The sequence below is a fragment of the Lagopus leucura genome, unplaced genomic scaffold, assembly GCF_019238085.1.
Source record: "Lagopus leucura isolate 7727_CA_CO unplaced genomic scaffold, USGS_WTPT01 Super-Scaffold_100021, whole genome shotgun sequence".
NCBI classification, from domain to species: Eukaryota; Metazoa; Chordata; class Aves; order Galliformes; family Phasianidae; genus Lagopus; species Lagopus leucura.
This window is the reverse complement of record NW_024962274.1, coordinates 10,155,277-10,182,402: the sequence shown is the minus strand read 5'-3', so window position 1 is coordinate 10,182,402 and position 27,126 is coordinate 10,155,277. Positions and strand designations below refer to the sequence as shown.

Here is a 27,126-nt window from a genome sequence, read left to right as displayed (position 1 = left end):
GCTAACAAAACTACACCTGATATACACACAACCTGTTCAGCTCCCCCTGGAAAGGATGAGCGTCAATGTGGTGCTGAAGCATTTTAAGTATTTTGTTGCAAGTAGAAATTCCTTGGATGTGAATAGACTTAAAATAATTAGTTGAACTCAAAGGCTTAGTAGTAAAACCATGTAAACATTATGTTTCTGTATCAAAACAAACAAAAAACCAGTCTTCACAATAAAGTGGCATTCTGCTACTTCAGATTTCCAATTATTTATACACCAGATAGTTCATACCAACTGCAGTAGTGAGCTTTCACTTTTCCCAATCACATTATGCATTCACTGACCTTTTTTCAACTAACTGCTGTATTCTTACACACAATGCAGTTCTTACTGCTGCTAAGTCCCAGTGCTTCACCTTCTTAAATTAGAACCTTCTGCATGCTTACAATGAATTTTTTCCCAAAAGTAAAAAAATGATACAAAGAAAACACCTTCAGATTTTGGTGATTGTTTTGAAGTTTGTCAAGTTAGAACTATGTGAATTCTGAAGAAGAGCAAGTAATACCCATACGTAAGCAATATTTTTAATAGACTAAAGATCATTTATCAGAGTACTTCTTTGGAAGCATCCAACCATCGGGCAAATTGTCATACTTAATCCAACTGAGCAGTTGCCCAACATTTTATGCACCCTAGGAATGCTTTCCAGCTCTAATGGAAACCTCAGCTCTGTTATGTTCCAAATCCATAAAGAGTCTGCATAGCAGTTGAGTTATTTGATGAAAAACAACCAAGGTGTTCTTTCAGAAGTCCAAAGTATATTGAAAAAGAATGAATGAGAGTGTGTTTAATGCAGTTCAACAAAGTGGATTATGCAAGCAAATAAAGCCCATAGAATTATAGTTATTCAAGCAGTTGTATTATTTTCTGTTGGATTGATGCAGAAGATTAGAAGAAAATACCCCCCAAAGCAAGGTTCAAGTGCTGCCTTTAGCAGTCGCTTACCGCCATCGCAGCATTATCACTGCTTCTTGCAATCTCAGCTGCCTTTTCAAGTATCTGCAAAAAGACATTTTAAAACAGCTCAGATTTAAATACAAATCTGCCATTGAAATAATCAAAGATAAGTAGATTTTACCATCTTTTAAATAATTACAACACTATCATATTGTAGATACGAGGAATCACGTGTGCTTCTATGGAACAAATAACCAGAGTTTACTGCACTGACTTCCCAGTCCATTTTTATACACTACAAAGAGTCTTGAAAAAAAAATTTAGCTCATAGAGGAGATAAGCATTCTGAAAAACATTGTAACACATTTGTACAAAGTAGTAATAGATCTTTACAGTCACAGGCAGGCAAAATGTGAAGGTTTCCAGTGTTGTACAGAAGTTTAGCTTTTTAAAAGAACATTGGTATTGGGAAGTGATTGTGCTGCTGACTCTCAAGACAGCATGCAAAGAGTATTTTAAAAGGCACGTCTTCAAAGATTATCTGAAGACTCTGAAGGCAGAGCACTGACATTATTATATACTGCAAGTTCAAACAATTCCAGAAAGTTGGGAAATTCGGTGACAAAAGCAGCTGAAAGTGAAGAAAAAGCTATTTGCATACAAGCATTCTTGACCACTCTGTCACATCTTACCTTATCAAAGGGAGGGTAGTTAATAGGCTGTTTTGAATATTCTTGAAATCTAATGTGCAAAGCTGTTGCATTTTCAGTGTAAGGGTTAGTCTGGACAGTTCCCATTGGATTTAACATTTCTTCAAGCTCATCTAAAATGTTAGCAAGAACAATTAACATTAAATTTAAAAAGATAATAATCTTATTGTGTCACTGCCTTTCGGTCCAAATGACTGACAGTGGTCTGCACAGCACCTCTCCAGTGCAGGCTTCTCTGGCATAAACACTGCAGACATTCTGTATTCACAGATGCTGGGTTATCACAAAAGGAGAAATAAAAGATTTTCTCCTTCCAGAAGAAATGTAACATCAAAGGAACCCTGGATACTGCTACCCTGAGCCAAATCCCTAAATGCAGCTTCAGTCCCAGTAACATCAGTCTCTGTAAACCCACACATACACTGCCTCCATATCAAACAGCATGAAAAAGAGTCAAAAGCGTTGAGCTTTTTCCCCCAACACTAAAGCCAGATTAATACTGCAATTCTCATAATTAACTGAAGAGTAACATGTAGATTTCAGACTGTTTTACTGATCAGAGTTCCAGGGAAGGAATTCTCAAAAACGAAATTCTAACTCACACGTTTTGCAGTCTCCAACATTGTCACATACAACATAGCTCACCTACTGAGTTTAAAACATAGCACAAGTAAGCAAATGAAACTTAAAATGCATTAAAAAAACCCAACCAGATAACACTAGATTTAAGTATGCATCTCTAGTTTCAAGTGATCTTCTTTCTGTAACGTAACACTTTCAGAACACTGAAATGCTGTTTTCAAGCAAGCTCTCATTTGTCCTCCTGTCAGATAAACAGTACTTTCATGAAAGACAGTAAGACCTCATGTATTTTTCCCACATAAAAAAGTACATGTAGCAAAGAAATTATGACAAGAAAATTGCACGTGCATGTAGCCAATATTCTATTTGATACTGCTCTTCAATGTCAAATATTTCAAATACAAGTACAGAAAGTCAAACTTTACCTGGAAATGATGACCAGCTGTGCAGTACGAATTCCCCATTCTTCAGCTGTCCTTTGTAATCAAACACCATGGTATTTACCCAGGCTACGGGGTAGTGCTGTTAACAGAAAGAGTTTCTATGTAGAAACTAAGATGGTAGGGGTTTCAGTGTGGGGTTTCTTCATCTCAGTGTCGCTCTTTCAGAAAAGCAATTAAACACGAGCATAGTGTTCATATGTGCTCTGGGTCCTTTGAGACAATAGGACTTAGTTCTAAGGAGCCACTCTGCCAGCCTAAAAACAGACATTTCTCTGAACACAAACCCAGATGCTCACATTTTTTCCCCATCAGAATTCATCTCGAGTTCTAGAGATGAGAACAAAACTAATATCTTAAAATACAATTGGTTAAGTAGTCATTTGCCAACCTGCTTAAAATCAAAACGTTCATGTCTTTTCAGCATCTGAGAAGCAGGAAAAGGGTTTTTTGTACCCTTGTGTACAAGGATGTGTAATTCTTCACATGTATACTTTTTCAGTACCTTTATCTTTCATTTTGTATTCTTGAAAACTGAAGTGAGGACAACAAAAGATTTCTAATTATTGTTTATTATTATAAATAAATATAATTTATAATTATCTAATTATCTATATTATTATATAATGATTACCAAACAGGTTATATATAGTTCAGAGGTACAAAAGGAAAGAAAAAAAAAAAGAAAAAAAAATTCTGATTACCACTTTTCCTGCTTTCCTAATGGTTTGGTATTTGGAGGGATTCATTGACTTAGTTGACTTTTTAGTTTTCATCTTATCCATCACAGCATAGACTGCAAAGCAGAGTCTTGCCATTCTTGGTAGATCACAGACATTTATTTCAAACTCCAGTACTTCATTCCAAGCATGGTCACTTCTCCCAGATACTTCTGTGCTTACAATGGTTTTACAAAGGAGCTCTGTACCGTGGAAAATACCAGCCCTAACATGAACCTGCATTAAGGGAATTAGAGAAGAAATATTAAGACGTGCCACAGAACCTACAGAATTCTGCACAGAATATAACCCAGAAGATACATATGTTTAATCAACATTTCTAACTTGATAACAAACAATTTTGATATTTTACTACAGATTAAATGAAGCCACACCGAAGAACATCTGCCAGCAGCCCAGCAGCACCAACAGACCGTGTGCAAACAATGCCCCATCTGATCATTCTGTGCAAGATCCTCCTGCCACAGATGCAGAGGCTGCACTCATAACACAAGTATCAGGTCTTGGAGAACGCCCTGCGGTGAGTTACACTCCTTGATGCAGGTACCACAGGAACACCCACTGTTAAACTGACTCAGTTAACTTGCATATCTATATTGTAACAATTTTTTTCCAAACATAATCAATCACTGAAAGGAAATAGTCGATTTAAAGACATTTGAGTCCCAATGATAGTCATAAACTTCATTTTCACCTATTTTTGTCACGTTTCACCACTATGAGCCCATGTGAGGTAAGAACAGCTACATGAACATCAATGAAACACAGCATGCTGGAAAGAAATCTTACTTCAGGAAATCTAAGATGTAAACAGACTATGAATGTACATGTACATACTTACATGTAACCATCTGTGTATATATTCACACACACAGTCAAAATTCCTGTTTTCATTTACAGGGCTTTTTAAAAATGTTTCTGTAATTACAGATTGCAGCATTATATTCGTCCAAAAGGAAATACTGGGGCTGATACCAGAGAAGTGGTTAAAACTGGTTCACAGCTCATTTGAAACAAGTCATCAGATGGTCCTTGCTAATCCATTTGGAGATTTACTGCACGATCAATTGAATTTACACCACATTCCTTTGCTGATTCAGAGCTATCTCATAGATTGTAATCCATTGTAGATTGTCATCTATTGTAAATGTTCTAAAGTCTGTCTGAATCATTTAAAACCAGATTCATAAACTCATATTTGCATAGCTTTCAATACTATTGATATCCTGACATCTGATTTATAAGCTCTGCATGGCCCCAGTTTTCCCTGACTTTTCTTTCATTTTATAATACAATAAAAAGCTGGTGGAAGAAAGTAAGTGTAGTGAAAGACAATAAGTGACCAAGTACAATGTGATAATAACAAAGCAGCTTGGATACACCTGGAATGCACTGCTCACTGCTAGCCTTTGACCACTCCTAATTCTAGGATTTCCATTCCTGATTAAAATAAGGGATTGGATACTAAATTTTGTTCTTTTTGTTTTGATGTTTCCTTTTTACTACTGAAATTGTGTGTAACAAAGGCACAGCCAAATAACAAGGCAAAATGCCATTTCAAATGTCACGTGTTTGGAAAATTGGGTGTTAAACAGCTGAACAAAGTCAATGGTGTTCTAAGTAAAAATACTCAAATGCAGCTCACATCTGACAGACGTTTTGTTTCCACCTACAAACACTGCACATAGGAATTCTGTTGGTGCTCTCAGCAAAATACTGGTTTGGTATTCTGAGTACTGTCTTGGACAACAGCAGCCAATTAAACATTACATTCTAAGAAGTCATGAATGGGAAACAAATACATTCTCTACAGTGACACAATTCCATAACAGCACAGAGAAACAATGCAGACAAACATGCACAAGTGTGAAAGGTTACATTACATTTAATGCATGACACTGAATAACTAAGGCAAATTTAAGTTTTCAAGACTGAAAATGCATTCAGAATACTAAAAACTCCTCAGATAGTTTCCACAGGTACCAATTCTGAAGGATTATCATTTTTTGTTGTTTCTCAAGCTTCTGATCAACATATTTTATTTTTTCTGGAGAGTCACGTTGAAATTAATTAAAAGTTCATTTTTCATATGTACTAAAAAATATCTAGTAACTACGATGCTTCTGGAATCCATCTTCTTTTCCCCCTTCCATTTTAAAACTGTAAGAGTCCACAGACTGTAGAGCTAAGAAGAAAATGCAACTAGCTGAATAACAGTTCAGATCAAGAAAAGAAGAATGCCTGGTTTTGCAGACATCCATTTCTAAAGCCACACTGCTTATATGTCAAATCTGTAGCCATGGCCCATTTAGCAATGCAGTACAATGACATATTCTGAATGCACATGGACATCATGACAGCAGTTTTGAAGAAAAACAATGCAATGTCTATCACGAATAAAGCATCAGTCAGCTTCAATGGCTAACTGAATTTCTCTCCGACCTAATTAATTAACTGCTGCTCAAATAAAATAAAGGAAATCAATGTTGTTCACAACAAGTCTTCACAAGTCTTAAGTAAGTAAGGTCTTAAAGTAACTGTGCAAAAACTCCCCACGTGTTAACAGCTTGTGGTCTGTAACACAGGCAGTAGCCCACTCATGTGCATTTTACAGGAAGTGATACTGCAGCTTCTTTTGTGTGTGCAGCATGTTTAGAAAATAAAAGACAGATTGTATAGAAGCACACAATCCATGCTTAGAAACCCACAGAGTTTATCCTGGACTACGAAAAATATCTTCAGTTCCAATTGAAAACATATAATATTTAATCTACTTTTGCTTGCCAGACGCTTAGGGAAGTTTGGCCTGAATAAGGTTATTTTGTATCAATACTTACAGATACTTGAAAAAAAGGCCAACAAGCATCATGCCAGCATACAAGGCATGCCATAATGCACGTATCCAACTTCAGGCAATACAGCAACAGTTTTAGCAATGAATTAAGATCTTAAGCAATACTAATGATACAATTAAGCAATAATGCATACACTTTTGCTCACCTGAAACCTGTTCAATTCCGAGTTCAATAAATGTAGAAAAGCATTAAAATTATTATCAGAGTGTCTTCTGAAACTATGCAAAATTACTTACTTTGGCATTTTCTTCTGTATTTAGCTTATTACCCTTTAATAGAATAATCTTGAAAGGGCTGCAAATGTCCCATACACTCTGAGAAGGGAAATAAAAATGTAAGTTTTCTCTTAGTCAGCATAATTACTTTACAAGCTAAACATGTTCAGCAGAAGCCATAAATACAAACAAAATGGGACATTTTAAAAAATATGAATTTGAAATCTTAAAAAACAAATTGGTTCCCATAACTACAAGAGCATCTCGGATGCTCCACAAGGAAAGGACAGAAAAAACACCGGGCTGAAGATTTTGGGGAGGGAGGGCGAGAAGAAAATACATTGCATACTACTTGCTGACAATTAATAATAACCCTTCAAATGCATTAATGCTCTGAATATATAGCTACAAATTAAAAGAACAAAGCCTGTCCCCATTCCTTAGAATAACAATACACAAATTACAACTGTGTTATATGGCCATGCTAAGTTTAACAATGAAGGAAGCACTACATTAAAAGTTAGACTTATAGCAAAAGTTGCCATAGTTGAAGTGAAAACATGCAAGATATGAGGGGGCTAAAACAAGAAACCACAGATCACTACTGTCCAAGCCAGTGGAGCCTACATATGCTGAAGCTGGAGAATACAGCTCTGTGCAGTAAGTTCTCGAGTTGCTGGTAACAGATTATTATCCACTCTTCTGGCTTCTGGTTGGAAGCAAAATCAATAGCAGAGACAGTGTGACAGTGGATCTTTCTGGGGCATCAGGGAAAAGAGAGCAAGGGGGAGGTGAGGACAGGAAAGCATCCAAGAAGCTGTGAGGCCTGCTATTCCTGATGTAAAACTAGCAAGCAACAGAAGGCTCTGAGGAGACCCAGGAGACCTATTCTGGAAAACAGAAGTAACAGCAGAAATCCCAGACACTGTGATTTACATTGCACAATTCACTCTTCCTTTTGGATGTCAGATACTCTTCACATTAACTTACAGTTGTTGCTCTTGTTTTTTTTGGTGGCAGGGGAAGAGGAAGGTTGGATGATTTTCGGTTTATGGCAACTTCTATGGCAATCATTTCCTGCTCACACATTTTCTTTATGGTGCAACACTCAACTAGAGTCAGCTGAGGAAGAGTCCTGTTCATCACGCAGTTGTGTATATACTAAAAGCCCATGGAAAAGAATGAGAAACTAACAGAATATTTCTGCAAAAACTTTCAAATCAAAGCAATCAGAATATATTGCAAAGCTACAAAGGAAATGACGCACACTTATTTTACAATGGGAGAGCAGAGCAGGCATGAGGAAGAACATTATTGTTCAGCTTTGTTCACTATGCAATGGCACACAATACAAAGTGAAATTCTGGCTAAAGCTCCAGAGAGCAATGATTACCATGAGCTCCAAAGAGCTTGGCATACCTGAAACTGAATTAACGGATGATCACCAAAAACATATTCTAGCCTCCCACTAACTTGCAGCACATAGTCAGCAGGATCAATTTCCTCATCTTCTTTTCCATGGATAGTCAAACGTTTTCGGATTGCCAGTTCATTCAACTTGATGGGATTCATGTTAGGAGACACTTGAAAACTAAATACATCCTAACAAAACACAAACAGGAAGACCAGATATCACTTTTCATAGTCAGACTGTGACTGAAGGGATGTGAAGGGAGTGAAGAAAAGAGGGATAGCAGGCAACATCCATGGCATACAACGTGGAAGGACTCCACTTTTTAAGAAAAATTTTAATCAAATCTTTTCATAGTATCTGTCATTTTTATTTCAGTCTTAAAAAGTTAAAGAAATTAGTTCAATTTTTTTTTTAATTGGGGGAAAAAAGATTTAAGTGCACTGAATGTCATTATTCCTAATGTAAAAGAAGATCTTTTGTGAAGTCTTTCTTCTCCCTCCATCTACAATGTTGCTCCGGAAAGGCTGATCCAGTGAGTTCTGTTTGTTCTTTTGTTTGTTTTGATGGCTTTTGGGGTTTGTTTCTTTTTGCACACACACACACACACACACACACACTCACAAACACATAAGCACACTAAGAGCAGCTATTTACAAACCAAGTGTTGTCTGACTTGCATTACTTTGACTTCTGTTGAAGTTTATAAGTAAGAAGCTAAGCAAGAAAATCTAACTGTGCAAAGTCAGGCAAAAAGAGTTTCGTATTTCTAGCTTCCCCTGCTCAGAATGCTCTGAGCAGCAAAGGCTTGCTTCTCTTACCATAACTGACAGTGGGCACACAGGAATGAACCCTTTCCTTCCCAGAAACCTGGTGTCCTACAATGGCTGATTTAATTCAAAATAGTATTTTTACATGTGTGCACATCACAGCAATGGTGATTAGTTTCTCTCTCTTGCTCCAAAGCCAATTTAGATAGGTTTTACAGATCCCTCATGTACTCTTATCAACAAATACTTTAGTATTTCTTCCTCTCACTCTTGCAGTGTTCTACTGGAAGGATGCAGCAGTCTCCATAATTTCCTACTCAATTCCAAGTTGTCTTACAGTACTCAATGCAAGTAGTCCAGAACAGAGGTTAGTGCCCTAAAAAACAGCTCCAATTTGAACTGTTAGCAGCTTTGAAGGTCAGAACTGGTAGCAGAAGATCTGAAATATTTGGAATGTTGGGAGCCCAAGCTATTACAGAGGCAGGCAAATGCATTTTGAACCAACAGCAACTTCTGCATTCCTTTTATATCAAACACATACTTACACACAATGCCTTCCTCAAAAGCTGACTGAAACAGATATTCCCATTGTTCCTGAAAAACTACAAGTCCTCTGCTATGCTGTAAACAACTGGAAAAGTTGTGAGGTTTCTTTTTGTAAAAACTCCTATGTATCCCACATCAGACAGTGGTACTGGTTACCAAATGCAATATTCTTCTCTGCATTTAGTGCTTCCAAAGCCAGGTATAATTTTACAACTTTAGATTATAATTTTTTCTTAGTGTTAATGAAGATGGTATAGAAACAATACAGCTTTGCAAATAAAATTAGCTTAATCATTAGAACATCAATATCTAACAACAAGGTCAAAGTGGACAGCAAATACAGTCTATTATTACATTCTTCTGAGATTCTAAGGCTTCCCATGCTGACACCTCACCATTAAGAAGTACACAGTGTAAAAATGAGGAATGAAGTAGAAACATAGCAATTTTACCATTAAAAAAAATCTTTTTTAAAAATAAGCTGTGCTAATTTTAAATCCCAGCTAGTGTGAAATTTGTCTCTATGCATGTGTAGTTGAGGGAAAGCTAACTTTGATTTTTTATACTTATTTCTCAAAAACAAACCACAAACAGAAAAACCCTGTTGAATTTGGTTCTTCCCCATTCAGCATCTCTCAGGCCTAAAATCAAATCCTAGTGAAGTCACACAAATAGTAGTTGACCAAAAGGGTCTGAAGTGTGTTTTAGGTTTAAATGAACATAAAATAATACAAAACATAAGAGTTGTACACTTCAATTTTAAAAGCAGAAAAGAGTACAACTGTAATTTGACTTGAGTTCACAACTGCTGGTTGGCTTCCATACTTTGTTTCAAAAGTCAAGGACCCTGGTAACATTAATCTATTTCACTCTCTCATTTGGTCAACCTCATTCTAACTCAGATCAGAATCAAGAACAGTACATCAAATATGATGAACATCCATTCCTACCTGGCAGTTATCAAAATGAATAGCCACTACAAGATTTCCACTGTAAAGCTTATCTTGGAAGTTCTCTGGCACAACAGGTTCCTGTTCTGGTGGGTAAGTGTGCTTTAACCAGTCCATCCAGGAAAGACCCACAAGGGACTGAATCTTCTCCTCACTGATTCTCCGCATCTTAGCTCGAAAGTCGTTCACTTCAGGATCTTGTAAGGCATCAAACTCATGGAGACCTAGAAAAGTTCAAGCAAGCAAAAGAATACCTCACTTATATATCTCTAAGGAAAGGTTCTGTAAGTGATTTTATTCAGATCTTCCAGCCAAAATGATTGCTCAAACATGAGTTGAGTTCCACATCCCCCTGTAAATCAGTGGACTTTCAGAGTTATTTACACAATTCCCATGCAACCTGCCTTCGGTGTTTGAACAGCAAGAAACAATTCCTTGCTTAACATTAAATGGAAAATCCAACCTCACTCTGCTTTCAAAATAGTCGGGAAGTTTTAAGTCCCCTCACAACAGCAAATGCAAACACAGCACCATAAGTGCAGCATAAAAACCATACATCAGGGTGTTTTTACATCATCGCCTCCCCCGCTCTGCCCCCTTAAAGATGACATCTTTTTGATTTTGTTTAAAAGGCAAAAAAAGGATAATTGATCTGCAAATAGATACATTTGTTCCTGACATCTCCTTGTGAATAAAATAAACCTTCTACTCAAATAAAGCTAATAGGACTGAAAGTTCAACCAATCCGAGTCCAATAAAATTCCTTTTCCAAAACATATATAGAAAGAATACATAGAGAGAGTCCCCAAAGAATGTGGATTCTTCAGTCCGTAAAGAAGTTCAGGAAGCACAGAATCTGCAGGTGGGCACGTTTTTTCATTTCTCCCAAACTGATGGACATTGTCCAAATTACACAAAGCACCAGATACCATTTGAGAACAAAACACTACGTTTATAAGCACAGAAAGAGAAATATTCAATCAAAGAATGTGAATCTCTCAGAACCTGTCAGAGTATGTCTGAGCAGTGAGCTGGCTGCTCCCATTGTTGGCTTTAACAAATGGGCAGACAGCACACTGCTGAAATCAAAACAAAACCTGCAGTCTCTATAAAAGAGCTAACAATGGTTCATTGTTTGAAAACAAGAGGTATGACCTCACGTGACCCCGTCAATCTTTATTGTATAACCACAGTAGATTTAAAAGATGAAAATGCTGAAATAACTTCAAGAGCAAGTTACTGTGAAAGCCTTAAAAATAGCTTCCCATTGTTTGCTCAAAATCAGCGTCACAATGGAGAGCAAAGCCAAGAGTCATACTGTTAACCACCTCAGAAATCATGTATACCAAACTCATAACAACAACTCCTAGTTTCCTCTGCCTGTGCAATTTGTTATTAGGCTACCTGTGGTAACACTTTCAGGGATTAAGTGTTCCATCACTTAGCAATAATATTATAGATTTATTTTCCCAATCTAATCCCCTTATCTAATGAGGTAAGGCTTTTTCTCTTGCCTGATGTAGTTATACAACACAGTAATTATATGCTGAACTACAACACAGAGAGTAGCATCTATCAACTTACAAATGTTCATCTTTAGTACATAAAATTGTTTTAAATGTCATCAGTACTGAGGAAGAGAAATTCTGTCAGAGACAAAAGGAGAAGAAAAATATTGTAAGTTTTTCCCATTACCTGCCCAAATAAGACCTGCTTCCATAAAACAAAGTTTTCCAAAAAAAAAATACAGGGAAAAGGGAATGTAATTACCTTTGCCTATAAGGACACCTATTTTGGAGTCCAACTTTTCTCCTGGATCACAATTCCTTGTCACCAGTTTAAGGACAGGAAGAAAGGGCCTGACGTCACAAAGTCTCCGTGTTTCATCTTCCAATTCTTCGTGTACAGCCGTCTGATTCACACATGAGAACATGTAGGAGTCAATCTCCATGAGGAGATGGAAGAGTGGGTAGGTGTGTGCCTGCTTCCATAACAGCTGGGAAAAAAGCAGTAAGAGTGATTTGTTTTTAGTATCTGCCTTGTGGTTGTTTTCAATCAGCAACTAATGTGCAGAAACATCCCAGAGGTTAAAGCACGCAGGAACACAAATCATGTCAAATTCCCTGCTGTCTGCAGAAGCTCCAGGTAAATTTATTTGTAAGTTATTTGCAGGCCACCGAAATGTGCAAGTCACCCATGCAGCACTCAACAAAGCTTCAGCGTACTGAATGTTTACACAGCAGATTATACCTCACCTAACACCAAGGTAAGCTATGTCCCATTCTTAGCAGAAATCAAAATTGTAGGTAAAAAGAACCGTCTTTATATAAATATATATGTAAAGGTGAGAACAACTTTGTCTAAATTTTAAAAGTTTACATTTTATGCACTTGTTTCTTAAACTTCATCTGAAACAGGAACTGTAGGATCAATAATGCAGTGTCAAAAATCTTGCATGAAAAACACATTTTCCACAAACAAGAAGTTGAACTGAACTACTACAGCCAGACTGAAAACACCTGCATATGTTTCTGAGATTTGTACAAACAAGGCTGCCTTCCAATAAACAGACCCCAGGCTAATTGGCCTGGTTGGGCAAAAGCCCTATTAAGGAATTGATTAAATGATTCTGTGATACTGTAATTAATTAAGGAATTACATTGAACTTTCTACCTGCAAAGATCCATGCATGGCGTGGATCAAAATAGGCTTAAAATCCTACAACCGAAATTTGTACCAAAGAAAGAACGGCTATGAATGATGCGCCTACATCACATGTGAGAGGAAAGAAGAGCAAACAACCTGCAACTCAGCTTTACTTTACAAAATAATAATAAATCATTGTTCCATGAACAATACATTTCAAAGAAAGAAAGACAAATGCAAACACGAGGTCATGAATGTTCCGTCAAAAGAAAGTTAAGTGGAATCAGAGTGAAAAAGCAAGGCATCATTAAGACATCTAATCAGCCAAAGACAGATGGACTTTTTTAACACTTGCTCCGGACTGTCAACATTGACCTGGAAAAGAACGTTTCAGAGCTATGAGAAATTACTTCAGAGCAATGACTTCTGGATCTAAAAAGCCACAGCTACACACACTCAGTAAGGGTTAGGTTGGAAGTCTTTCCTTTACCCTTCCAAATAATTTTACTACCCAAATTCTGTCCTTCGCACTGCCCAGAAGATGGGCTGAAGGCACCACACCAGTCCTCCAAAGATTCACTTCTGTGTCCAGCACTGCCATTTATTCTCTTAAACTCAGGGATGTATATAGCTTAGACATTCTATTACCACTTTTCTTTTTTTTAACTACAGAGGTGAATAATTCTATAAAATGTAGCTGTGATAAAACAGGGAAAGTCTTTCATCAAATAAAATCAGGGGCCAGTGGAAAAAGGTCATAAAGCACTAACGCAGCCTGCGTCCCTCTGCTGTGACACGCTCCGATAAGAATGCAAGTAAATTTTTCCCTCAGTCTTGACAGTCAGTTTTATAAGCTCCTTGTTTATCTATTTTATTTCAAACATTTTCACAGTCAAAACAGCGCAGCAAAACTCACCGAATTTATGTAGCTTCAGATCTATGTTATATCACACGCAGACCAGCACGGAAGTACAATACTACCAGTGTTATGAACACAAGCTTAGAGAACGTAAAAGATTCTGTTGTTAATGGCTATTACCCCCTGGCAAGTATTTGAAGCACTCCATAAACAAGAACAGATTGAATCCACTGCTCAAATTTAAATTAAAAAAATCTTGGAATTTTAGAAACCAGATTTTATTAATTCCATGCCTTTAGAATTACACAAGATATTCCCTGGATGAACTGTTTGTAACACTGTCTTTCGAAATATAAAATCCACAGTATCACATCCCAAAAGAATTAAAAACGTTTGAAACAAAACAAAAGGGTCACAGCCCTTCTTTGGTAAAGAAAATTGTTTCCTCTGAACAAACAGACAAGGATTTTTCACACCCATTTTTCAGAAAGACCCCTCACACAGCAAATCAATCACAGGTTTCACTCTTTAAGTGATGTCCCAACAAGGCACTTCTCCACTAACTTAAGCAGTGGCTTATAAGGCCACCATTGGTGTCAAACAAAAGGACCAGGAACACAATATACAACTTCTGTATTAACAATCAAATCAGACACAGCATCTCCTGTTTCCACACTAATCAGAAAAACTTTAAATAAATGCACAGTGTAGGAATAACACATTAACGAAAGGTTTAGATACAACAACTCAGTATTAACAGAGCAATCACGTTAATCTCTGCTGAAGTGCAACCATCAGTGGGAAATTACTTCTCCATACCTCAATGTCTGCTCAAAAACATTCAAAACCCCCAGACACATACATCTCTACCAGTCACTATGCTATCAATGCACCTCTCATTAATTTTTTTATGCTTACCCAGGTTCACTGCTTGATTTGCCAGAAGGCCCATGAAAATCAGAACCAGAACTCATTTGAAATGTAAGTTAATTGACCACTTGGTATTACCTGTTTAATATGAGATATAGTGGCATCTCGAGGGACATCCAAGTTGATGTAGATTCCAGTGGGCAGTAGGAAGTCCACGGATATTGAGCCATCAGCACCAATCTGTGAATCCACTGCCCAGATGTCAAGGCTGTCTGTCACGGCAGGAGGCATTATGGAATCTCAACAATATCATAACCACATGGCCTTAGGAAAAAAAAATTAAATTCAGTATACTTAACCTTCTATAATTAGACACACATTTTGAAGCTTTTGGAAAGTTTACTTAAGTCTGCTCGTGCAGTTCAGCTCCCAAGTCTGGGGTTTCAAATGCCAATACTGCAAACACATAGACATAGTCCTACTCATTAATTCCATTCAGTATAGGAAGAGCACTTGCCTGGTAAAACACTCATGCAGTGTTCACATCATTAAGACTTAATTTTAAAAATATATAAAACATGACTAATCAGAAGTTAGCTAAAACAAAGTCTGAAATTCATTTTGAATGTTCTCTAAAGCTATCTGTATGAAACACTACAAACTTCTTGGAGAAATATAGCAATATTTAATATGAAAATACATCATTTTGCAATTTTGAATTAGCCAATTTATGACTGTTGTTCACAAATGTGGAAAGAGTGCCTAATTCAACTTTAAAGTCTATACTCAGAGAAGGAAAATCTTCAACATGTTATTAGAAAGAGGCATTTCCCTTCAGAGACACTCATCTCCATCTTTCTTTAAAAGTGAAAGCACATGATCTCCTTTGAATTCAACTCACTGTGTAAACTACGTCCACTGAGGGCAGGAGAAAAGCTTTTGCATGATCTGCTGCAATGCACTTCATTGGCTTCTTGATGACTTCAGGTCGTTTTTCATTACCCTTAGTTGTACTACTAGATTTTCTGACCTTCCAAGCGTTGTATTTTCAATTTCCTCTATAAAGATGCTTTTTCCCATCCATCTCAAATCAGTCCCCAAAAAACTATTCACTCAAGTATTTAGCTTTCCCTGCTCCTCAGCTGACAGAGGGATGAGAAGTGCTGTAAAAGACTGCTGTGAATCACTGCTAAGGACAGAGCAGATTAATGCTCTACCTAAAGCTTGTTGGACAACACCAGATGAGAGAAAGTGTCTTTTGTTCTTTGCAGAACAAAACCAAAATCCAACAGCAACAAAATGCACCAGATCATGGTGCAACGTCACTTCTCCCTTCACCTCCCCCAGCTTTTATCCCTCCTTCTCATCTCCATCCCCTCCCCACTCCTGCTTAACAGAAGGTACTTCTCCTACAGCAGCAGGGTGTAAGCAACACCCCGGGCTGCTGCTGTTCACAGCATCACAGAGCATCTTCAAGAAACAAGAAAATGCAGTTAGCACAACAACATAATGAACTCCAGTCACTGCTGCTAACTACCTGGCTAGGAAGTCAGCTGAACACTTTGCTGTTCCTTTTAAGTCATTATGCAAAAGCCATTAATAAATGATAAACCTTTCTCAAGTGCTAAGCATGTGTACGTATGCCTTAAAACACTGCATAACTGCTTCACTTGGTCATGTCAGAGAAGTACAGATAATCACCGTGCTGTGCATCAAACCTCCCAAACAGACACATTACACATTCATGAATACAGCTTTCATATCCCACCTCATTATTTTTTTTTCCCCTCACAGCAAACAACCACAGAATCTTAGCAGCACACCACGGTTGAATGCACCACAGAACTCTGAGACACTGACCACGTCATAACCAAGGGGCTGCATGGAGCCACAGAACAGCCTGGGTTGGAAGGGACCTGAAGGACCACGGAGCCCCGGCTCCCTGCTGCAGACAGGGCTGCCAAAGCTAGACCAAGATTCATTCCCCTCCATCTCCAGATTGCTATCCTTTTTCATTCAGAATTGCTCTGTTTGGGAAAAGGCTCAACACCAGCAAATAAATACAGGCTTTACAATAAAAAGGAGTCAATGTTTCCTTAAGTTTACTTTCTTAGATATGCTTATTTCACAGAAATGCAACTCAACACAAAACTCTTTATTATTGGTAGGCTTTTAGACCAAATAATCCATTGTCATATGCATCATGGCCCTCACTGCCAGCAGGGATACGTAGGCAGTACCTTAGAAAGCCTCTGCAATGCTTTACTTGATATGGACAGCTTGCAGTGAAATAAATCAAGCAAGCATGCAGGCTGAGGGCAAAGCCAAACGTGCCTGCAGTAACACCATTCACCACCAGCACAATCAGCTCCTGCAGTGTAACTTCTCACGGCCTGTTAATGTTCTGTACCCATCAGTAAGTGGTAACTTCTACTGATCATTTTTAAACCAGTACAGCCTAAATCACCACTCTAGAAATGTACGCTGTCTGTATCTCTGCCTCATTCTTTAGCATTGCTTTCCATCTCTTCCATTTCAGGAATTATATGGAATGATTCATTTTACATTTGGAAAATCTCAGGTGATGAAAGTCTCCAGTACCAAAAGAGGGGGGGCGAGTGGGAACCCAAACCTCTGCCTTTGTAATAAGGCCCATTTCAAAGCTTTCCCCCTCAGCCTTACTGCAATTTGAAGGCTTACAGGAGCATGACTGTTGCCAACATATCTTGTTACTGTGGCTCTCTTCATATTCTGCTGGTACTGGATGAAAGGATAGCAGGGTTTTCATTAAAAACAAGCAGGAAAAAAAACTCTCTAACTTTCAGAAAGCAGAAATACATAAGTACAAATATTTTTACTCAATAGAAGCAACAATTAGGAAGTTCCTATTATCATCAGCAGCATCAAATAACAGTTTATTATCATAAGATTCTAATTTCCAATAAAATAAAAATTAAAGTAATAACAAATCACTGAACTGCGTCAGACTGGATTGAAGCAAAACAAGATTTGTGGGGGATCAAGCGATGAAAACAAGTCGGGAATGAAAATACTTGATCTTAATTACCAGATTAATTACAAATCCAACCCTTCACTCATGCATGGCTGTGGAAAGCTTACCATGGTGAGATATCTCTTAAATTGTCTAAAGGAAAGAAAGAAAATTTCATCCCATAATGCAACACACAACACTATTAGAACAGCAGAGCATCCACCCCCAGAACCTTGGAGCACAGTTCATTATCAATTACTGTATCTGTAACAAGAGGGTCTTTAAATGGGATGTTATTATTCAGCTGCTTCTACCCACAGTAACTCTGCCAGAGTTCTGTTGTAACTGGAAACAGCAGTCACAGGAAAATTCATTGGCATGATGTAAAACTGAAGCATTTTCATACGTGTGTGCACGTATTTCTGTGCTCAGTCTATTTTCTGTAGCATTCTGTGGTCACTGTGGTGAAAGAAACTGGTATCACCTCTACAGAGCTGAAATGATATTAATGTGCAATAAGTTTCATCAGTAATTTCTATTTAAATTCAGCATAAGACTGTATCTATTGCCATCCCATTCTAGGTTAGTTCCACAATACTTACAGTTGTTCAAACCATGTTATTGTACCAGTGAAAGCTTAACATGTTCCAAGAAGCAAGACTTAAAAATTCCATAAGTACCTTCTCATGTACACAACACAAAGGGTGAGGTTCCACAGGATCTGCTTACAGTCACCAACTTTCAACACAGGCATAAGAAACTTGTAAAATTCCATTGAGGGAAAGAGCAGTTGTTACACCAACTTGCAAACAAGTATCTGATCAATGATTGCTTGAACTTAATATGGCAAACCTCAATACCAAATGTTTTTGGTGGTTTCTGTTTGTGTTTTTTTGTTTGTTTCTTTAAGTCACAGATACGAAGCGCTGACAGCACACAAGACTTCCCACACAAACTGTAAGTTTGCTCTGAGCTTAGAATTGCACATAAGTTCTATCTTTATACACCAGATGGAGCACAAAACTAGAGGACCTACCATCAGACTTGTGAACCAAGACAACTGCCCGCAGTTCTCCCATCTATTAGCCTTGCCTCTGGTGCATGCATCAAGCATTAAAACTGAGTGGAAGAACTGCCCTATCAGCTTTTAGCACCTGGATCAAGTCTGTACAGTGCCATACAACAGGTGTGTTCAGATAACTACGGCCTCAGGACACAGTTTTATCAACGGATATAAATGACAGAAGATCACACTGCCCTCTCTTAGCAAGGTCTGAGAGCTGAGCCAGCCGAGATTTAGGTATTATTTTTCTTTCAAGCTCCCAGCCAGCAGAGCCTGCAGGCTGGCACGCTGCTTCCCACAGGCGGCAGTGGTGACGCAGAGCTGGGTGCAGGGCAGGGCCACCTCCTGGCACAGCCACGTGTCATGGAGCAACACCTCCTACTGCCTTCAGCCGCGAGAAAGGACTCCCAGCCAAAAGCAATTAGAACATTAAATGCCTGCACAAGACAAATACCTCTCAACAGCTCAAATAAGGACTCCCACAGAGCATGAGAATTTCTTCTGTGAAATCAATGTGAAAGTTACAAAATTTGTCTTTTCTCTGTACTGTGACCTCGATCACAAGATAACTAGACAGTTCAAGGCCGACAGACCACAGGCTCTAAGAGCTAACCAGAACAGCTGTGTGTTCACAGGCACAGCGTTTGTTGCCGTTGTTCTCGTCTTACTGTGGTTTTTGTTTCCAGATGACTTACCACATCCAGGCAGACAGAAGAGATGGCTCTAGTGCCGAGTCTTATTCCAGAAGCCAACAGCTCTTGGAGACTTTGTAGCTGCACCCACACGTCCCCCAGCAGAAGCACGTCTCATCATCTCGTGGCTGGAGAAGTGAGCATCAGCAGGCTGCTGCTTCACTAATCCCTAAGAGGGCTGCAGGAAAGGTGATGGTCAAAAGCAAGGCATGCACAGTATATCTGTGAGTTGCCAGCTTTGTTCCCTAAGCAAAAAGTGGCACTGTAGGGCTGAATGCCTGGGCACACAATCTTTGTAAATAAAATGTGGACAACTGTCAGCAAGACAGGAATCAGCAGAACTGCTGAACATTACATAATATCAAGGAACAAAACCCATACGTTCAGAATATCCTCATGTATTGAAAGTCATCATTTAGACCAATAGATCATAAGATTGGAGAAGGTAGGTGCGATCAGGGGCAGCAAACTCAACTCCCTGGAGACTGAAACAAGAAGGCACTGAGCTGCTAAGACACCACATCATTGCTGTCAGAGATGGCAAGCTCAGTCTGACCTGTGTCAACCAGCTACCTCGCTCATGCTGAGGGATTAAAACAGAAGGTGCAAATATCTGACACAAAGATTGAGTATTGAGAAGATGCGAAGGACAGAGTGAATTTGGGAAGGGGATAGAGATTTCATAGGGTTGTCCTGAAATTAAGAGCTAAACAAGAGTTCTAGCAAGCTCAGAGAGCAAACCTGTCACAAGGCCCTGTAGAAGACCAGATATGGACTAACAATGCAGTGAATTTGTAAAATGTGCACACAGAATTTTTAGAATGCCATTGCTGTTTTGTTTGCTTGTTTTTAAATGAGGTCATCAAAAGCTAAAGCAGGCAGTCTGGAGAGGCTGTGTACCTCCATCCTGGGATGCGTTCACCCTTGGATGTTTTCACTAGACAAGAGTGGGCAGGACCTGAATGAGTGCTGAACCTCAAATTCAACCTACAAATTTAATGGCAATCCATACAGAATTTCAGCAAACACAGTAGAGAACAGAATCTTAACATTATGGAGGAAAATTATAGCTCTTCATTTAATTGAAGAGATTTCAAATTGTCTCCAGTCCAGAAAGACAGGCTAAAATTAAAAGTTTGCTTCACATGTCTTTATATTTTCTCTTTTTTCCATTGTCATCTCATGGAATTTCTCCATACTTTCTTTTTCCTCAACTGTGAAACAGTATTTTCTCTGAGATGCATTTAAAAGGTCTTGGGATTCATCCAGCACAACTGGTGTGTTAACATCAATGTTGGTTAGTTGTCTTCTGGAAAAATAATCTGTCTTGGCTTACAGATATGGAAAAGAAAAAGAATCAGTGATAGAGGGCTAGAGGAAACTGCAGGGTTTTGTTTCATCTGCTGGATAAAAAGCTAGTTTTATTTCATTTTAAAGCAATTTGTCATTTCAGCAAAAGAATTGCCCACATATTCACGTGGTTCATAAGAAACAATCAACATTAATCTGCGTCAGGTAAGTTCTTCTCAATCCAACATAATAAAAAAGGCCAAGTTATGAAATATCACAGAACAACGTTAATTAGAAACTTCCCTCACACTTGCCATCTCGCTACAAATCCCCTAACATTTATTTTTAAGGCTCATTTCTCTATTCCAAACTAAATGAACAACAAAGTAAGATCAGGTGCAACATTGGATCTGTTGTCCTGGCCTGTAATAAAAAGAACAACAGAAGTTGCAAGGAAGCGGAATACAAACACCCACTACCAGCACTGGAGATACATTGTGACACCTTCAGCACTGCCTCCCAGCACTCAGCCCTGGGGCTGCCCTCAGCACCGAGCCAAGGGAAGCGCAGGGCCAGAAGCCACTTGTGTGCCACAGGTCAGTTTCCATACGAAATAAGTTTCATCTACTCATCACTTGGCTTACTATTCCAAACAAGGGCATATTTTAAGGGCACCAATACCTACAGCTCCTCAGGTTAAAAGCAGTTAGGTGACAGAATAAACTCTTGAACACAAAACCTGAGTTATTTTTGTTTTCACTACTGAATACTTACAGGAGCACAAGACAAACAGCAGAAAGTCGCTTGTTTTGATTACGTAAAAGCTGAGAGCACTGTGCTCAGCCAGCTTTCACAGCTATTACAACTGTTAGGAAGCACACTGCAAGCTGACCATCGCTGAGGTCAATACGCCCTTTTATCTACTGCCCCTCTATCACATGGAAGCCAAAGGGCTTTAAAAAAAGCCTTGTGGCAGTGAAAGCAGCTGAAAAAGGGCCACCCAATCCAGACACACAAAAACAGCGTTTGAACAGATTCTGACTGTCCCAAACAGACCAGAAAACAACCTGACCACAGTAATTTTCTAGGCAGCAGAAGCAGCATATCACATAGTCTAAGCAGAGGAAACACTGAGCGCTCACACAACGTGATTACAATCTTTGTAAGCATTTTTCTAACTAGGTAAACATCACTATAAAAAGATGAGCACACATTGAAGGAAACATTTCAGAGCAAATAAGGGAAAAGAATCTAGCACCACTGGGGAAAGGAATAAGAATATTAGGAGGGTTTATGTCCTATGAAACTTTGGAGGTGATGTAAAATAAACAAATAAAGGCAAAACTCCCCCTGTATATCTGAAGGAATTCAAGTTTCTTCTGAAGCCCAGTACACAGCAGTGTTGGTGGCTCTGAAGAACTGAAATCCTCTTCTACTGAGATAGCCACCTTTTCACAGCTGCTGCCACCGGATCCGATGGGCCCACAGCTTGAGTCATCACAGAGTCATCACAGACTCACAGGACTGCTTGGGTTGGAAGGGACCCGAATGCACATCCAGTTCCAGCCCCTGCTGCAGGCAGGGATGCTCAGGGCCCCATCCAGCCTGGCCTTGAGCACCTTCAGGGATGAGCATCCACAGCTTCTTCAGACAAAGTAATAAACTTTAATTTTTTTTCCTGTGTGACTTCTTATTCCATGTTATTTCACACTACCCAGGCCATGTGGAACTGAATAGGAACACTTCGGTCCAAACAGCTTACAAATTTAAAAAAGAAATGCAAACAACTACATTACAAATGCAATTGCCTAAATTAGCAAAGTTAAGATTTTCCACCCCAGGAATGTCATAGTTATTATCTACGACAACAAAGATTTGAAGAATTCAGGATATCTACTGTCATCCTGCAGAGTTATTTTTAAAGATCACGTGTTACTATAAATATTTCCCAGTGGTTTACTTCAACTGCAACATAAGTTGGCCCTACGGAGTGGAAAATTAAGTGCCCATTAAGTCAGGATTCCTCTAGAAATCGGAATAAAAATACCACCATTTGATTCTCTAAAAATATCTATCAAAAGCACAAAGGGCCTTCTTTAAATGCCATTCCCTTGCGGTGCTCACAGTGGCAACAAGGGCAGATTCTCAGCTACCCAAGCTTAGATTCTCTCACTCTCCTCATGAAATACAGATAACTTTCCACAAAGAAAAAGAATTATTAGGGCCTTTTGCCACAGCCCCTGATTACTTCATCTGTTCACCCACTGGAGCTTTACTTACTGGCACTCCTCTGCTCTACTCATGGCAGTATGCACTAAGCTTTAGGAACTAAGTCAGAATTTTAAAACCCCTGTGAATGGAGTTTCTGCTTTAAACCCAATACCTCTAAATACAAAATAAATTAGCAATTGACTTCAACTTGACCTAGAAATGGGGAGAAAAGCAAATGTTAACCAGTTTCAAATTAAAATTGAATTTAATTTTAAGCAAGCTGGTTACCACTTCTCAAGGAAATTATTCTATGATTCAATTGAAGTATAATTACAAAAGTGGCATGTAAATGAAATTGTTATCTTCAGATTTTTTTCCAGCAAAACAAGCGTACAGGTGGAGAACAACATCACTGAATGCTACTGCAGATGCAGAAGACTTCCCAGAACAGGTGTGAATGAGGACAGCAGGAAATGACTCCTCGTTACTTTGCACTCAGGTAAGTAAAGTGAGCTCCTGCTCCTGCCAACAGTTATTCATGATGAACCAAAGAAATGAACAGAACTTAAGTCTTGTGTTTCTGATAGACTTCAGGCAACTCGCAGGCAGTATATTATCCACAGTGAGTACAAAATGCCAAAGGAATGGGGTTGTTTCTCACAGCTCATGCACAGAGATATGCAAAATGCTCTGACCTCAGGGGCAGTTAGTTCCAGGAACCTGGCAGACAAAATCAAGCTTAGCAAAGAGGTGAGCAGAGCTGGCACGTGGGAAGTGGTACTGGGCAGATTGATGGGACAGCAGGAGAAAGAGCTGAAACTTAACCTAGAAGAGATAGGTCATTTCAACACAACAGGTCAGAAAGCAATTCCTCAGATCGCATACCTGAACGTGAACAAGTGTGGGGCTCTGCTTTTATTTCAAAAGATAATAGGGTGCATCTGTAATGAATCTGAAAAGATGCACTAAAATCCGTTATTTTATCCATTTATTCTACAACAAGTATCCTCTCCACTTCTCCCTGCACATTCTATTTCTATGTAGAGTTGTACAAGATTATTCTTCACAGTCAAATGAAAAAGTAGGAAATACTAATTCTGCTCCCTAGTTTTTTCTTGGCTGTTCTCTCATTCAGAATAATTATTTATTCACTGTAAATAAAGAGGAAAGGAAATGCAACTATTTAATCTATAAGGCATCTAAATGCGTATATGGTTAGTTATTTATCTCATTTCAAATTGCATAAAAGGACCTACTCCATCAAATTTCACCAGCAGCCAATCGTTCCCTTCAGCTATTAAAACGCTGCGTATCTGAGTTATGAGCTAGGTAACTTCTTTCTATAAAAAGGACCAGAAATTGACATTTTCCTATATATAGATACCTCTTCACTCAGGGACTACAACATTCACTTTTCAATTAGTTCTGATCTTTCAATCAAAACCTCCAAGAAAGAGAGTTATTCTCCAGCAGACAAGCTGTATGCAGCTAGAAAGAGGGGTTACACTGAAATAATTAAAAACAATGAAAAATTAATTAGTGAGGAGTTTTCTCCTAAAACGAGAGAGCATGGGCCAAAACACAGCTTTATCACACCATGGGCTATGCTTAGGGTTCAAACACAGAGATGCCATGCATTCTGAAAGTCAGAAAAATGCCCTGCAAGGAGGTGGAGCAGATGCATAGCTCCAAACATTCTCCCTGAAGGCGTACATTTCTTGCAAGATCCGTTTGGCCTGACTTTCTGCTTTCCACCACAGTGTGTTTTCTTGCAGTACCTGTGTCAGTGTCAGCCCTATGAAGGTTCACAGTCACGTGCCATATGAACAGGGCTGCTCAAGCTGAACAAGCACTGAAAGAAATGCACCAACACAAGCCCAAAGCAAACAGCCAGATGTATTTCATGTAGCTAGCATGACATTTATTTATAAAGACAACGTGAAATATAATGCCATATCATAGAAAAGAACACTCCTGAAAACTGCATACAACGACATTTCTGTTGTTGAGAGAGTAATGTTAGTACAGCTAAAAGCAGCCCTGGCCACTCATCATAAGGACCAAAAATAACCAAGATTACCTAAGAATCACAGACCAATGTAGGCCGGAAGGGCCCTGTGGGAGCCACGCGGCCCCGCTCCTGGTCTCAGCACCAAGCTGAAGCTCTCTCGGCAGCGCCAATTCCGACGGCTCCCGAGGACGGAGGCTCCGCACGTCGCGAACGCCGGCCGCCACCAGGAGGCGCTGCAGCGACGCGGCGGGCGGGGCACGGTGCGCGGTCGCGCGCGGAGGTGCGCGCCGCCTGCACGCTCTAACGGCGCGGCCACGTGCGCTCCCCCGCCTTTGTACAACGACATTCACGCAGCGTGAGTAACATCAGCTTCTGACAGAAAATTATCCGGATTTCCCTCCATTTCTAACCTCGGCGACAACGTATAGATATCTCACAGCTGATGCAAAGAAGGTACAGGAAAAACTATTACATTCCCCATCTCGAGCAACTGAAGCACACAAATTAAAACGTTGTACCAGTATCTAAAGGTTTGGGAATGTGGTAGCAAAGCACACAGCTCACAGCCAGGTAGCTAAATTTCTTCATACCATAAACGAGACACAGATGTCTCAGCCTATAGCTCACAAAAGCCAGAAGTTAAGGAGGCATGGTAAAGAAAAACACACACCTGAGATCCAACAATTTAAGACTTTTGCTGACTTGACGGATGATGGAACTGCAGAATGGGACAACACTGCCACCAACAGCAAAGTCCATCATCCCCCCTCCCAGCCCCAGCTAGTGCCACAGAGATACCAGCCTGGCTGAGCAACAGATGAAGACTAACAATGTCCTGTTGTGCCATTTCAGTTACAGCTCTGGTCGGATTCACAGTGCAGCTCATTGCTTTGTGACAGCAGAAAGGGAGATATTTGACACTTGGAACATTCTAAGCACAGCTGCCTGTTACATTTGAAGTGTAAACATTGCAAACTTAGTAAACATTCTTGTGGCTCTTTTCATTAAGAAAAATATACGGCTTCACAAAAGATGGAGCGCGTTTACTCCCACAGAACAATTTAATCTGTCCAAAAGGAAACAATAATTACTTTGTATTTAAAATGCTGATAAATAAAGGATCAAAGCCACACACAGATGGTCAGAAGTAGAAAGCTACAGAGAAATCAAATGTCAGATTTCACTGGAGATGCAGACAGGGCTTTCCTATTTGCCAGCAACATGAGGTTCCACGTAATGATGCCTGCAGTGCACCACGTCCTGCTCAAAGCCACTCCCAGAACACACAGAGACCAAAAAAAGTGAGGACTATCCTAAGCTTTCCTAAGCTACAACTGCTACAAAGGTTGTAGATGCTTCAGAGTCCAAAGGAATGACCATTACCACTGACTGAAAGGAATATGGAGTTTCTGGCTTTTTTTAATGCTAACCGGGCTACTGACTTTACAAGCAAAAAAAAATAATCTGTAATACTTACTTTGGAGAATCTGTTCCTGTTTTAGTCCAACCGTATCCTGAAGTTATTTCTATTAACCATTGTTTTCTTACTATTAATCCTGTTTTCTCAGAAGGTTCTACAAGATGACCCAAACGCGACCTAAGAAAGAAAAACAAACAATGTAATTCACAAAATGAGAGTTCAAGCAATTCACTGTTTAGTGCCATAAACTGCTTGTGCAGAAATATCTAACAACACATTTTGTCTCTTTTCAAGTACAACAGCATATTCACTTCACACTGTTTAATTATTAAATAATGCCAAATCCTCAAAGAGAAAAAGGAAAAAATGTAGAGGGTGCCATTTCCAACAGTGTAGAAATGTATAATCACAACAGTGTTCCTACACAGTCAAAGGTAAAAGAATTTGTCAGCTCCTGCAAATATTTTCACATTTTTTGTACACTCAGTTGGGATCAGATCAACCCACATCCTCTGCAATTAAAGAAAACAAAAGGGGAAACACAAACCGTCATGCTCTTAGCAATATTCTCTCATTTATTCATGGCTATAAGCTTTCATTTTGCTTTATTGTTAAGAGTATAATGTCATCTGTTGTTCTATTGTGGAGAACTGGACTCAATGACACAAGTCATCCCATCTTCCTATGCATATTTCAACCTTGAAACAGCAGAAGAATGCTTCAGTAGGTCTCTTACCAACACCCCACAGGTGCACAGGACAAAAGACCTCTACAGCCATCCTTTGGCTCTACATTGCAAACGAGGCTCCCTCAGCAAAATTAAACAAGCAAACAGAAACGTTGAAACCTGCACTGAAAACAAAGCAGTGCTATCAGCTTTTCTTCACCTGTAGGCCAAGCCACAAAAC

The 27,126-nt window shown here is 39.1% G+C and overlaps 1 protein-coding gene across 5 annotated transcripts in view; it reads right to left on the bottom strand.

The window, feature by feature from the left end:
- Positions 1 to 27,126, bottom strand: part of PIK3CB (phosphatidylinositol-4,5-bisphosphate 3-kinase catalytic subunit beta) — a 92,714-nt gene that overhangs the window by 22,445 nt on the left and 43,143 nt on the right. For all 5 annotated transcript variants that reach the window (XM_042878240.1, XM_042878241.1, XM_042878242.1 and 2 more), the window contains 12 exons: positions 26,276 to 26,395; positions 19,290 to 19,464; positions 14,678 to 14,863; positions 11,935 to 12,160; positions 10,165 to 10,388; positions 7,907 to 8,089; positions 7,478 to 7,648; positions 6,509 to 6,586; positions 3,382 to 3,633; positions 2,663 to 2,759; positions 1,638 to 1,768; positions 994 to 1,047 (listed from right to left, as the gene is read on the bottom strand). In XM_042878240.1, coding sequence (XP_042734174.1) covers positions 994 to 1,047; positions 1,638 to 1,768; positions 2,663 to 2,759; positions 3,382 to 3,633; positions 6,509 to 6,586; positions 7,478 to 7,648; positions 7,907 to 8,089; positions 10,165 to 10,388; positions 11,935 to 12,160; positions 14,678 to 14,830 — 1,569 coding nt within the window. In that variant the 5' untranslated portion in view covers positions 14,831 to 14,863; positions 19,290 to 19,464; positions 26,276 to 26,395. The remainder of the gene's footprint in view (positions 1 to 993; positions 1,048 to 1,637; positions 1,769 to 2,662; positions 2,760 to 3,381; positions 3,634 to 6,508; positions 6,587 to 7,477; positions 7,649 to 7,906; positions 8,090 to 10,164; positions 10,389 to 11,934; positions 12,161 to 14,677; positions 14,864 to 19,289; positions 19,465 to 26,275; positions 26,396 to 27,126) is intronic.